The following is a 14,055-nucleotide window of genomic DNA, read 5'->3' as shown; positions in this document are numbered from 1 at the left end:
CGATCGCAAGGAAGGCTGAAAAATGTGAAAGAGGGGATCAACTTTTGGACTTTTAACTGTATTTTCGTAAGTTTTACGGCTTTTCCTATTGATAAAGTCTGCATTTTAATCAGATGTTTAAGGTTTGATATAAAAATCCGCTGTGGTTGTGCACAGAGGCAAAACTACAAAAACTACAACCCTAACTGTATATGGGACAGTCAGACACATCAGCCACCGCCCCATAACCAGTGCCTTTAACGCGTCTCCCCAAAGCTGCCAAGTGCTCTTCTCATGGTTACGTAACACGCCGCCTGCTCCAAGCTCGGCTCTCCGCGGTGACTTTTCTGTGCTTTTATTTGCTGCTTTGAAAGAAACGTTCTTTAACGTGAATAAACAGACCGCTCCTTCATACGACGGCCGCTTTTATTCGCTGAGAGTACAGCCCGTCATGCACCACCAGGAAATGGAGGAGGAGGATGATGATGATGATGATGATGATTGTGTCGCTGCAGCCAACGGACGCGCGCACACACACACGCACTCCGCAGCAGAACTGGGAGGAGAAACCAGCAACAGGCAACGAGAACTTCGAGCACTGTGAGGTTAGAAGCTCTACTGACTCCAAATTATGTGAATTTTGAGCTTCAGGAGCGCACGGCATGTGTGGATTTACTTTGTGACGCCCGTGGAGCTGCTACATTGTCGCGTTTGTCACTTTAGTATTTAGTATTGTGTAGCGGAAGATGGGCTGGGCTCCCCGCGTTTGCGGTTGTTTCTGGCTCAGAAAAGGCGACTTTGCGCTCGATCGGGCTTCGCGTTAGAAACTTTTTAACGCCCGTGTCTCTCTCTTTATAGGTTTCGTGCAGCTACGGGTGAAGATGAGCGACGCCGGTCAGCCCAAACTTGAACTTTTCGTGAAGGTAAGAGAGTGAATGGGCGCAGAGAAGGAAAGCATCACACCCAGAGAGTGACGCGCACACGGGCGACATTATGTGCCCTGAGTTTATTTAGTGGGCTGAGCCGGTCTGCTCGGGCTTTTTTTTATCTTATTGTTTCATCAGCACGCTCAGTGTGTTTTCTATTACATGCTGATAACCTGTCTCTGACACCTGCACGGTCCTTACAGCTGACTTCAAGCTACCTTTGTTTTATCTTTTATTTTCACGCAGTATTTGTTGTAATAGTGACGTCAATCAGACCCCCGTCTGCTGACTCACCGGGCTTATAAACCACTGTAAGGCTAATCTAATTAAACGCACATTAAGATAACAGCCAGCCGACTTTAGTCTATATTTAGTATGTTGGCCAGGCAGGCTAATCCCATTTTCTTTGAGCCAAAAACAGGCAGTAACATACTAACCAGTGTGGCTCACTTCACACATAAAGATTTCTCTGTGTGAACATGTGCACCACCCTGTGCTTCCCACCCCCACCTTCTTCAGGGTGAAAGATGCTGTTGTAACTTCTCTAAATTGACCTCTTAAATGTAGTTTCTCGTGAACTGTGGTTAACAACACTAGGCGGTTGCCTGATGAGCCACGTTTCAGATCCTAAAGATCAAAACTAGCACGCCCTACAGCAGTAAAGAAGTTAGGGGTGGGTGGGTCAATCCACGTTTACATTTCAGACATGAAAACCAAAAGGTGTGTTTTGTTGCTCTAAAAATTTTAATTTCTTCAGAATGCCTTGTTTTCCCCTAGTATCAGTACTAGTATTGGCAATATTTACCCAATATTTACTTAAGTATCGATACCAAAATTTGCCGTATGGCTCGGCAGTAACAGAAGTAACATATGCTGCATCTCAAGCTTCAGGTAGTTTCATTTTGGGGATTGTTTTTGGAGCTGAGAAATGATTGGGTCTACAAACTGTGTTATAGTGTTTAAAACAGCCTTGTGCAGACTAAATAATCATAGTTTGTTTCATTTATGCAATAATTATATTCCAATTTATCCGATAGTGGGAAAATTACTGCTGTAAAGACAAATCAGACAAGCAGATAAACTCTGTACATTTGCGATTTAAAAGGCAGAAATTAGAACTTTATTTCCATCATACCAAAAAACCCCGAATTTCTTTTTTGTTTAACAGCAGCTATTCCATCCTGCTCAAACGCCTTCACTTTCAGTTGTCGATTCGAGTTCTTTGAGGAAATGTGATGTGTGGTGATGTATATTTCTCTTTGTTTTGACTCAGACATCCTGTGTGCTGACTTTGCAGGTTGGTTTAAGGGTGAAAAACTAAGGTGCATCAACAGTATGCGTACTGTAACCAAATGTGCGGCCAAGATTTTAAGGCATTTATTTGCGTTTTTGGATCGCTGACCTGAAGAAACACAGCAGATTTTCCAGCATTTTATGGAGGAAAGTCTTAGAAAAATAGATGGAAACATTACTGTAATATTGTAATATTCTCTGTTTTTGTTTCCCAGGCAGGAAGCGATGGTCAGAGCATCGGCAACTGTCCTTTCTCTCAGCGTCTCTTTATGGTGCTGTGGCTTAAGGGAGTCACCTTTGACGTTACCACAGTGGATATGAAGAGGTGAAAGCACTCGTCCTTCACGCTCTGTATGGCCACTTTTGTTTATTCTGTCTCTCTCACTAATGCTGGCGCAACAAGGGAACATTCGCCTACACTTTTAATGTTTTAATGGCCCCAAGTGAAGCTGGCACTGAAAAAGCCTGGGGTATTTCATTCATTCATTAAAAGATAAAAAGCTGCCACGCTTTGATTTTAGGTGAAAGTTGGCCACATTGTAGCTGCTCACATGGGTAATTTCCTGCGGTTGGAAATCTTTCCACTCCTTTTTTTCCCTTTTTTGTCTTTCTCTGTTCTGACTCACTCTCTACTCCATCTGCCTTCTGGACTTTTTCCGTCCCGCTTTCAGGAAGCCAGACATCTTGAAGGACCTGGCACCGGGTGCTCAGCCTCCCTTCCTGTTATACGGCAGCGAGGTGAAAACTGACACCAACAAGATTGAGGAGTTCCTGGAAGAGCATCTCTGCCCTCCAAAGTAATCTTTCCCTTCATCTCTGAAGTGCTGATACAGATAACACAAACTGTCTTGTTTGATCTGATAATGATCTGAATATTGCAACTTTGTTGGGCACAAAGAGATGTCTCTGGAGGCTTTGAGCACAGATTGATTGTTTTGAATTTTGCAGGAAAAAGGCAACATTTTGTAGACAAGTTGAAAAAGTAGGCCCTGCACGCCAACTCCAAACCACAAGATTTAAATCTGAATCTTTGTGAGATTAAATTATCTAATTTTACATTTTTGCAGGTGTTTCCGTTGTAGATACAGCAATGAATAGATTAATGATAACGAAATAAACCGTTGGCTGGAAATGCATTTGTTGACTTCTTGCACATCAACACGAATCGCTTGAAGATTTATATCTTGATGTGATCTATGATGTGATTGGACATCTAGGTATCCTCGTCTGGCTGCTCGTAACCCAGAGTCCAACACGGCAGGCCTGGACGTCTTCTCCAAGTTCTCTGCCTACGTCAAGAACTCAAACCCTCAGACCAATGAAAGTAAGTCGGCTCCACTCAGACTTATGGTGCAATAAAGTAAATGTTTGAGTAGTGCCTGGTTTAAAATCGTGCTGAGCTGCTTCTGTCAGTTCCCAGATGGGCTAAAAATCAGCAGGGAGCTTCTGTTAATAACATTAGGCTCTGAGTGTAAACACGTCACCTGCTGATGTTTGTGTGCAGCTTTTCCTACCTCGTCTCTGCTGCTGGTTTAAATATATTTATATCAAGACACCTCTCTTTATACTTAATGCTTGAGTGTTTTCTGTGTGTGCCCATGTGCTCAGATCTAGAGAAAGGCCTCCTGAAGGCTCTGAAGAAGCTAGACGACTACCTCGGCTCCCCACTTCCTGATGAGATCGACGAGAATAGCGCCGATGAGCTCACTTCCTCGTCACGCCCTTTCCTGGATGGCCAGGCGCTCACTCTGGCTGATTGCAACCTGCTGCCTAAGCTCCACATCGTGAAGGTGATCTTGTGATTTTTAAAGCAGTGCAGCATGAGGATGATGGGTTATAAGAATGAGTCAATGCTTTGCTTTGTTTTTTTGTAATTATGCCTATTTTTTCCCGCCCTCTATCTCTGCAGGTGGTGTGCTTGAAATACAGACAATTCACCATCCCTCAGAGTCTGACAAACCTCTGGAGGTACCTGAACGCTGCCTATGCAAGGGAGGAGTTCTCTTCCACCTGCCCGGTTGACGAGGAGATCTACTTCGCCTACTCCTCTGTAGCTAAAGCTCTCAAGTAGGGATAGAACAGGGGGTTACATGTTCTGAATATACCAGCAGAGCAACATAGGAAAGCACAAAATACACACACACACACACACACTCATGAATATTCACTCTGCAAGCAGCATGGTCGATCCTTTTCTTTGTAAACTGGAGCGCTGCAGGAATCTTTTGTTACGCCTGCAGGTTAATTTCTTGCACCCTTATACGCCAGTATCACCTTTCGCAGTGTTGGCGCTAGTTTACATTGTTTTTCCTCACCTGAAACTGGGTCGGTTTACATCAGCAAGGGAAACAAGGAAGCTCGGGAAAGCGCAAGTGAAAGCAATTACATGCAAGTAGTGCAACTTTTAACCCCATTAAACTTCCTCCTCCGATTGGTTCTTTCACGGGTCACGTTCTCCGGTTGCCGACCACGTTGCTCGCAGGAGCGCACATCCACATCGTCATCGCACTCGTCTAACTACAGCCCTGCTTATGTACAGTTTCACCATGAGCAGATACACACTGACGCTTCTTGTTCCTTTCTTCTTCAAGACAGTTGCTACAGTATGTTTTGGTTTTTTTGTTATTTTTCCTGGTAGTAATTTCAACAGACACAAAGCTGCCTGACAGATCAAACTTTTCATATGTAACGTTGCAGGCTTCCCCCAGGCAGATTCAGCTCTCGTTTCTCTGGTTAAGGAAGTGAAATTTGCATATCAGTTCCAGATCACCTGCCAAAGAGTCTTTTGTACTGAGCCTTTCACATGGACTTTATTTCGTTACTGAGGGTACAAGGCCTTTTTACAGTACAAAATCTTTTTTATCCTTTAATTAAAAGCCAAGTTTTGTCTAAGTGTTAGATTGCTTATTCTTTGTAGTGCACCTCAGAGAGGAAAGGGGTGCATACCGGGTCTCGCTGAAGAGCTGAAAACAGTTACAGAGACAGGAAACTGTTTCAATAGAGGCGGGCTTCCCCTTTCTGTGCTCCCACACAGCAGGCGTGAAGGATTATTTAAGATTACCAAGCGTCTATGTGATCCGCTGTGAGGGCCCATTGCCAGTCATTTATTCAGTGCTGCCCAGTGGGTATTGAAGGAGGTGCAGGATGAAGCGTATTTGTGTTTCTCACTGTCAGTTACTCCCATGAAAACGCTTTCTAATTCTAACGCTTTGTACAAATTAAATCAGCTGCACGAAATATAACATTTAGTCTTCTTGCTAACACGATGAATTACTTCTACTGCTTATCTGGTGTAAGCACTGTGTAAGCATTGCCATTGAATGCTACCAAAAGAAGCCAAAACTACGGATTATATAAAAGGTGTTTGTAGCCACCATGACATCATTTCCTTTTTTTTTAAACAATCTTTTGAAACCGGATGTGACAAACGAGAGCCGATTTGAAACTTTGCATTCATTGGCTTATGACTTGTCAATAATTTGTCATTGCCGTTAGCCAATGTGCATCCTAGATACACCTTGGACTGACCAAAATGTATAAAATGGACCCGATGTTTTGTTTTATCCATTTATGGTACTTTCACCTCCTTCAAACCTGACACATATAGGGACTACATTAGCTTATAGTCCCTTGAGGCTGGGTTTTATTCTCAAACGGTGCATCTTTCACATGTAAAGCGATTATGTTAACTGCTACGCTGTTGAACCACTCTCTCTTATTCAGTATGATCCAAAATGAGTAACTCAGCCTATTTAAGCTCTTCCAGAAACTGTTTACACAGGACAACTCCAAAGGCTGTTACCCCATAGGTGGTCTTTTCAACCAGAGAAGTCCAACCCCAATGGCCATGAAAAAGGGTGGCCATTTAAGGCACTTCCCTATTGGTTTCACTCTTCAGACCATGAAGTTACATCTATTTTTTAATAGTCTGCAGTTACCATGAGCCTGTTAAAGTGCTATAAAACATGCTAAACATAGACATTTTTTTAAAAAAAGGGGAAGGATAAGCATCAACATAGCTACAGTTATAAAACAACCAGGTTGATATAAATAGAGTCTGAACATTTATAATATGTGGATTTACTTTTCGAGATTAGTGCACCACGTCAACTGCTAGTATCTCCTGTCCAAATGTCGTCTACATTTTGATAGAAACCAAGAATTTTGGCCTTGTAACCAGTTGTAGGTTAAATGCATTGTTAGTGTTTTCACGGGACTTGCTGACAGTAAAAATATACCTGAACCAGCCTGATCCTTTAAAAGCCTTGTGTCCTCAGAGATGCCCTGTGGACTAATCCACTCCTGGGAGGAAGTCCTCTGGTCTGAAATTCCTGTTTAAGTGACTTGAAATGAACTCGCTGCGAGGAACTGGAACTACTGGACAGCACGCCTTTTCTGACTTTAGGAGCAGCTTATGAAGGAAATAATGAACTAACATTTATAGAGAGCTCTCAGGGATGGGCCCTGTCTACATGTGCAGTAGTAAAAATTAATTTCTGAGTTGTGTTTTTTCCCTTTTTTTCACACAAAAAACTTAAATGGAAGCTTTTTAAAACCTCCGTCCACAGTGAAGACTCGCAATAGGGAAACAGGAGGAAAAGGTGTGCGCCTTTATTTCCTTTTTTGACAACAGGCTGGCTTCTAATTGGCCAGCATTCCTGTACAGTTAGGGTCACTTGTTGCGATTATGTCAAGCACCCTTGACGTATTTCTTTTTTGCATTTTTGTGTTACGATTTTTTTTTCTGAACAAAAGCAAAAAAATTCCAGTTTTAAAAGAACATCCATGTACGTGTGGACCGGGCTACAGTTTGTGCTGTAAACATCTTTGTTGTGTGTCTCAGATCAGGGGTGAAACTCATTGACAAAATAAACCTAAGTGCAATTTAAGCATATTTAAGAAGACAATCTTGAGTTAAACTTTATTAGAAAAACAGCGGGAGCAAAGTCAATTATTTTTCTACAGAGGTTGTAATCCCTCCGCAATGACATGCTTGGTATTGATCAAGTAGCTGATGCATTGTACTTGACTGAATTGTTGGATTTTATCTATTTTTTAAAGTGGAATGATGTTTAAAGGGACAGAGTCTGAATAATTTTAGTGCTAATATATTGTAGTATTTCTTCTCTCCGTGTGTGGAAGACTGTAGGACTTGATGTAATTTCAGGGACCACTTAATATGTTAAATTAGACAAATCATTAAATGCGTAGTTTGTTTCTCAATTAACTGTTTTAACTTTTTTTAAAGAATATATATATATATATATGTCATCCATGTCCGTTGTTATCCAAACTGTGCTTTTTGCTTTGTTTCTTAACCATCTTTTACTATTTTAGCCTTTTATTGTCTTTTTTTCCACTCATTTTGCCATCATGTAGTCAAAAACATCTAAACTTCAAAGTCCACTTGATCAAAAGTAAAAGTGCTGACACACAATCAGCAGGCTTAAATCATCGATCAAGGCAAACTACTAGAGCAGCTGAAATGTATTTTGTACTTTAAACATCTTACGAAGTAGGGTTTATTAATGTCCCAATAAAATATCTTCATAGTAAATCAGTCGGTGACCGATGTGTTTCATTTTTTAAAAATTTTTTTTTATCGAGGATAAAACTGCATCGTCTCGTCTGCTGCTCAGGCCAGCAGGAGCCCGAGCGCAGGCAGCAGGCAGAGCACCACTCCCACCAAGCTGGGGGCAGTAACGGACACAGCACCGTTGCACAGGTCGGTATCGCAGCACACGTTGGTGTAGTTGAAGGAGACCCCTGACGTGTATTTCTCTCCACTCACGTCGCACTGGGAGGCAACTGCGCAGCTTTTTTCGTACAACGTCAGCTGTAGTGGGCCTGTGAGAGCAGAGGAGTAGAAGGATATTATTATTGTTATTATTATTCGCATGGAATTTAAAGAGCATTCAATCCTTTTTCTACACTTTTAATGGTTCTTGACACAGGACACTGTGCCTTTTTAGGACTAGTTCACTCAGCAAGTGTCGAATGCGAGGAAAAAAATATTTGATGCACTGATTAAGTATTATGTTTCCAAATGTCTATCAGTTTTGGAAATTTGCATCTATTTGGACTCAAGGATGATCTGATTTTGTGAAAATCTGAATGTCAAAGGTCACAACAACCTAACAAAGCATGCGTTTAACTAGAACTCATGAATTCATAAATCTGTTTTGTCAAACTTTCCCACCAAAATATAACAGAATGACGTTTTATATCCTCATTTCTCAGCAAATCCAATATATTTTTCAATTAATTGTTATATAACATAAATGGAATCATGACTAATTGAGATGATATGATGTGTTTATGCTTAAATAGATACTGAAGTGTATTGTGTTTTATACATTTTTTGATCGTTTTAAATTTAACATTATGAATGCTTCAAAAACAGTAAAAGCAAAGAAAACTTTGAATGCCTGATTAGTTTTACTTCTTGATTTATTTTTTTTTGCACCTGGATGTTAGCAATATAGACTCACCAGACACTTCATTAGGTATACCTGTCCAGCTGCTCGTTAATGCAAATCTCCAATTAGCCAACTGCATGGCAGTAAGTGACATAGTTGTTGGTGCCAGGCAGTCTTATCTTAGTGTTTCACAAACTGGTGATTTGCTGGGATTTTCCCACACAGCCATCTGCAAGGTTTACAGAGAATGGCCGGAAAAGATCAATTGTTCAGTGAGCAGCAGTTCTCTGGGTGAAAATGCCTCATAGAGACCAGAGGCTACACTGAAGGAATCCATCTTTCCTTGTATTTATGGTTCAGGTTGCTGCTGGCGGTGGTGCAGTAATGTAGGAGATATTTTACCAGCTCATTATTGTCTAAACACCATATTGTTCCCGAGTATTGTTGTTAACCACGTCCATCCCTTTATGCCCACAGTGTACCAATGTTTTGATGGCTGCTCCCAGCAGGATAATGCACCATGTCATCAAATCATCTCAAACTGGTTTTTGAACATGACACCGAGCTCACATTACTCATATGGAACGAGCGACTTTCATCACGAATGTTTAGCCGACAAATCTACAGCAACTGTGCGACGCTATCATGACAATATAGCGTATATGGACCAAAATGTCTGAGGTATTTTTCCAAAAGCTTGCTGAATCTATGACACAGAGATTTAAGGAAGTTTGAACAGCAAAAGGAGATCAAAGCAAGGAACTAGCAAGATGTGGCCGGTGAGTGTAGGAAATCCAAAACTCAAAAAACAACAAGATATAAACGGAAAGGATAGCAGAGTCCAAAAACTGCAGTAGAACGAAGTACAGTAAAACAAGAGACAGCAGATTATTCATTCAGACTCTTCATCAAGCAAGCAAATTTAACTAGTTCCTCACTGGGATTGTTTTAAAATTACTCATACTGCAAACTGAGAGTAATTGTGGGAACTTTGTCCCCTGATGAGACATGGTGATCATTTTTGCCTCACCCAGATAGCCCGGAGTGTTATTTTTAGACATAATTTGACATCACGGGTGCTATTGAGCTGACAACCGGCCTGATGAGAAAATGGTACAGAAGTTTGAGTCATTCTTTCACCTGGTTTTGTTTTCACATTTAGGTCACTGACGAAAGACAAGGCCCTGAGAAGCAGTTCAAAGAGCAGCCTACAAAGACATGAAACAGTCCTTATTGTATAGTTTATGTATGATATGTGACCACAAGCTGAAAGGTTTTGTTTATAAAAAGAACTTTAGACTTGGTCCTAATGGTGTCTTTATTGTCTGTTCACTGTAATGTGCATTTCTAAAAATGTTTCTCACAAATCTTTTATAAAATAAGGCTTTATTTTCCAGTTTGTGGCCATCATGCTTGAGACTCACTGAAATTAATCTAATCTAATAAATGCAGACAAATCTGGCTCTTACCTCGTGTTCCTGTCGCTACGCTGGAGAGGCAGCGCTGGCCAGCTGGACACTCCACAGGAAACTTTAAGCAGTCCAGAGGAGAGATGGATGGAAACATACAGGTGTAACAGCGCAAACAGGCTGAGGGGCAAAAACGGTGGTTGTTAGGCACTGTCAGCTGTACAGCTCTGGCAGGGATTGCAACAACAAGAGCTTAAAACTCCAATATTGTATCAGCTGACAGTCACAACATAAAGGATTTGGCTCTGAAAGATGATATTTGTGAACTAACAGTAACTGCAATTATGTTTGTTTCCAAAAGAAGCCAAATTGTTTCGTAGAAGATGAATGCATATTTTGATGTTGAAAAATAGACTTGTTGGTGCCCCCTGGTGGAATATCTTTGTAATTGAGACACTTTTTAACTTCTCTTCTAACATTGGCTTCTCTGCACTTCAGCAACATCTGATAATTACTTTTCTATCACCGACTCGGCAGACAACTGTCATAACAGAAACTCTAAGTACTTTTCATTTACTAGCTATACATTTTATGATGCCAACATGTTTCTATTCATAAGACAACAGTAAAAACACTGTAAAATGGGTTAAAGGTTACACTCTCTTTACTTTTCGTATTTCCAAGTGTACGATATGTACACAACAAATGTAAATATGCAAACAGCGCACTGCAAAATTACATTGGCAAGCAGCTTTAAGACAGCGTAAGCAGAAGTCATGTGTCCTTCCTTCTGCATGTTCTACCACCCTTCACCAGAGTTATTGAGTATATGATTAAAGATGTACACTTGTAGTTAAGTAAGTTATTGTTATGATAATATTTCATTTTGAGTTTATTTTATATTTATGAGTAAAACTAGTAAACTTTAAATTAAAATAGTCAAACTCATTAGAAAAAAAGCCTGACATTGGAGAATAAATATGAAATGTTTGTTTATAATTCACTTTTAGTTTAAAAATATCAGAGTACTTGTAGATTTTACATTTAACTCAAGTCAGCACCTTTTAAACTCTTCACATGTTGTGTACGATAAAGTTTAAATATGTAACTAAAATTGTAACTAAAGTAAGTGTGTTATGGGGTGACTGTAGCTCAACAGGTACAGCGAGCCATCTACTAACTGGGACATTGGTGGTTTGATTGGCAGCTGCTTCAGTCTCAGTGCCAAAACGTCCTTGAGCAAAATACTGAACCAAGTTGCTCTTTGTTGCAGTGTGTATAAAACACTGTGTAATAGAAAAGTGTTATATAATAACCGCTCGATTTACCGTGTTAAATTTGTACTTTCCACCACTGAAAAACAAGAAAAAGTGCTTGAACTTTCAAAGTCTTAGACAAAATGTGTACTGGACTAAATGACTTATTTCATGTTTACCAGTCACATAAGAAAAATTAAAAACACTACCGACAACAAATCCAACATACTGAACTTACTTGAACGGATTTCTTCAACAATCTACACTATTTGAATCAAACTACAGTAGTGGAATATAAGCATACTCTACAAATCTCCTCTGTGTAGTATTTCCTGGCCAAAAGAGCTTCCTAATTAAAGGGATAAAACTCTCTTTATGTGAAAAGTATACCTGAACTCATCAAATCAAGCATGTTAGCATCCATCATTAATCATTTTTCCTGTAACAGGAGATCTTGCACTAAAATGCATTAAAAATATGTCAGCTTTAAGAGAGTCAAATCTCAAATGTGCATGCAGAAAAATGTCAAACATCACAGAGTTTTGTTTCCACCGACCAAGCTCTGCAGACTTTGTCCCTCTCACTGACTTAAGTAATGGATGTCCAGTATTTAAAAGTATTAGATTTTTTTCCCTTACATTACAAAAGCACCTGAAGACAATTGAATGTTTTTACATACCTGCCAAAGGAAGACAACACATGAGAATAAATAAAAGTTGTGAACGAGGCATGATGCTTCCTTAAAAGTCCCTTGGTTGATGTTTCGAGCTGGATTTTTCTAAACACTTCTTGTCCCAGGGCGTTATGACTCCCTAACTAGTTTATGTGGTGCGTCCCCCAGCTCATTTGCAAATTACATTTATTTTCATCTCTGTTTCTCTCTATGTCCCCAATGATCTGATAAAAGGCGCCTCTTTATATCGCAAGCACCCGCGTGTCACCTGAGTTTTTCCCTCAGTCTTTGCTGATTTGTGCTGTCATGAGGCGAACTCCTCCCTGAAACTTCTAATTCAATCTGGAGAGTTAATTGTGGACAGCATGGTTACAGGCAGTGGGAAAATGAAGAGTTATGTAGTGAATTTGGTGAGTGTTTATATACTAACGATGCTCAGGAAGCTTTTGACAAGAACAACATCTTCACTCATTCATTCAGTGACTGCTGGTTGCAGGCATTTGTCTCTCTTGTGGTTCTGCCGCAGCATTTCAGTCAAGTTAAGGTCTGGACGCTGACTGGGCTATTTCATCACCTTGATTCATTTTTGTTTTGTTTTGTTTTTAGCCTTTCTGTTGTCTAAGGAGTTTGGAAAGCAAAGCGTCTGGACTTCTTTAATTTTCTTGAAGACATTTCACCTCTCGTCAAGAAGCTTCTTCAGTTCTAAGAGCAAATGGTAAAGAGTCCCAGATTTTTAAGCCCTATGGGAGTGTCCTCCAAGAGGGTAATGAACCGCCTATATCACACGAGCCAAGGTGTGAAAACAGATGTGGGTCACAATCAGCCAAGGTTTCAGGTGAACCCATTGGGAAACCTAGCCTTTCTGTTGTACTTGGGATCATTGTCCTCTTGCACAACCCAATTTCAGCCAAGCTTTAGCTGTCAGAGCAATGGCCTCATATTTTACTACTTTAATACTTTGGTATATAGAAGAGTTGGGTTGCAAAACAAGCTCAACTCATCATCCTTCCACCACCATCCTTCACAACTAGTATGACCCTGTGACCCTGTGCATCATGGCCAAACATCTCCACTCTGGATTCAAAGACATTGATCCAGAAATCTTTTGATTTGTTCAGATGTAACTTTGCAAACCTAAACTGTGCTGTCCTCAGTCAGGACTCTGTAGGAATTTGTGGGTTTTTTCTGACCTTGGGGTGAATTTTCCGCATTCACACAGAAGACACACCTGACCAACAGACCAGCAAACTGCCAAAACAGCTTTTTGTAGAGATGCTTACAGTTGCTGATGATCAGTTACCAAGTCCATTTGATGATTAGCAAACTGCCTGCTACTTTTAATTGCACAAGGAAGCTGTCTGAGAGTTCTTACCTTAGAAAAGTTTTTCACAGTTAATGCAGGTCCCACAATAAAACCCTGCAGGACTGATTTAGTTAGCTCAAAATCAGTTTTATGGACCATTGTGTGGATATAATTAGTTATAAACTGGTTGTTTTCTTTCTGTACTTGTGTGTATAAATAGGTTTTTTTAAAAGCCTAATTTTCCTGTCAAGTTGTAATCTATTTTTATGTGCAGTGTCATAAATTGCGCGGTTTGCGAGCATGCAACTGCTAAAAAAAAAACATTTGAAAAAAACTGCAATAAAAAGGGGGGAAAGGGTTTCTTAAGAAATATAATGTGAAAACTTAAAGTTTTTAGTGATTTTGTTTTGTTAAATACTCTTTGTCATCTAGCTCCATAATTCTTGTGCCAGTTTTGTTTAGTTAGAAATTCTGGCCTCTATCTGAGCCATTTATAAAAGAAAAGACATTATGTGTAACTGCATGAGACAGCAGCTGCTGTAGAGAAAAGATGAGCACCGATAAAGTCAGCACGGTGCAGAAAGAGTCAGCAGACAAACAGAGGGAGAAAGCCAGCAACTCAGAGACAGCGGGTCAGTGAGCTCCACAGCGAGCCTGTTTAAACAAATTATCCTTCAGGGCCTAATGGGAGACGTGAGGGCAGCAAGCAGGACGGTCTGCTGACAGCAAGTCTTGTGATGGAGCGAAACGAGTGGGCTCAGACTGAATAAGCTCTTTACAAGTTGATTAATTACAAG

General features: G+C 40.4%; 2 protein-coding genes across 2 annotated transcripts; one reads left to right on the top strand and one right to left on the bottom strand.

Annotated features, from left to right (window-relative positions):
- The first annotated feature begins 435 nt into the window (after positions 1 to 435).
- On the top strand, positions 436 to 7,758 carry clic1 (chloride intracellular channel 1). The gene is made up of 7 exons (XM_005950674.3): positions 436 to 584; positions 838 to 902; positions 2,414 to 2,523; positions 2,870 to 2,995; positions 3,416 to 3,522; positions 3,807 to 3,988; positions 4,108 to 7,758. The coding sequence occupies exons 2-7, from the start codon at positions 861 to 863 to the stop codon at positions 4,267 to 4,269; spliced, it is 729 nt and encodes a 242-aa protein (XP_005950736.1). The 5' UTR covers positions 436 to 584; positions 838 to 860; the 3' UTR covers positions 4,270 to 7,758.
- On the bottom strand, positions 6,920 to 12,243 carry LOC102301931 (prostate stem cell antigen). Its single transcript, XM_005950675.3, has 3 exons — positions 11,962 to 12,243; positions 10,087 to 10,206; positions 6,920 to 8,045 (listed from the first exon to the last, which is right to left on the bottom strand). Exons 1-3 carry the CDS (start codon positions 12,011 to 12,013, stop codon positions 7,834 to 7,836), a joined length of 384 nt encoding a protein of 127 aa, XP_005950737.1. The 5' UTR covers positions 12,014 to 12,243; the 3' UTR covers positions 6,920 to 7,833.
- Between the last annotated feature and the right edge of the window lie 1,812 nt (positions 12,244 to 14,055).

The sequence above is a fragment of the Haplochromis burtoni genome, unplaced genomic scaffold (assembly GCF_018398535.1).
Source record: "Haplochromis burtoni strain Fernald_Lab_line unplaced genomic scaffold, NCSU_Asbu1 Contig_90, whole genome shotgun sequence".
Lineage (NCBI taxonomy): Eukaryota > Metazoa > Chordata > Actinopteri > Cichliformes > Cichlidae > Haplochromis > Haplochromis burtoni.
The sequence above is the reverse complement of the archived record's forward strand: the minus strand, read 5'-3'. Positions and strand labels throughout refer to the sequence as shown.

Bases quoted from the DNA above. Each gene is read 5' to 3' on its own strand.
- clic1 (XM_005950674.3), top strand. From the start codon at position 861: ATGAGCGACGCCGGTCAGCCCAAACTTGAACTTTTCGTGAAG. The intron at 2,524-2,869 runs GTGAAAGCACTC...TCCCGCTTTCAG, and splicing joins ACCACAGTGGATATGAAGAG to GAAGCCAGACATCTTGAAGG. The intron at 2,996-3,415 runs GTAATCTTTCCC...TTGGACATCTAG, and splicing joins GAGCATCTCTGCCCTCCAAA to GTATCCTCGTCTGGCTGCTC.
- LOC102301931 (XM_005950675.3), bottom strand. From the start codon at position 12,013: ATGCCTCGTTCACAACTTTTATTTATTCTCATGTGTTGTCTTCCTTTG. The intron at 10,207-11,961 runs GTATGTAAAAAC...TTTGCCCCTCAG, and splicing joins GTGTTGTCTTCCTTTGGCAG to CCTGTTTGCGCTGTTACACC. The intron at 8,046-10,086 runs GTAAGAGCCAGA...CTGCTCTCACAG, and splicing joins CGTAGCGACAGGAACACGAG to GCCCACTACAGCTGACGTTG.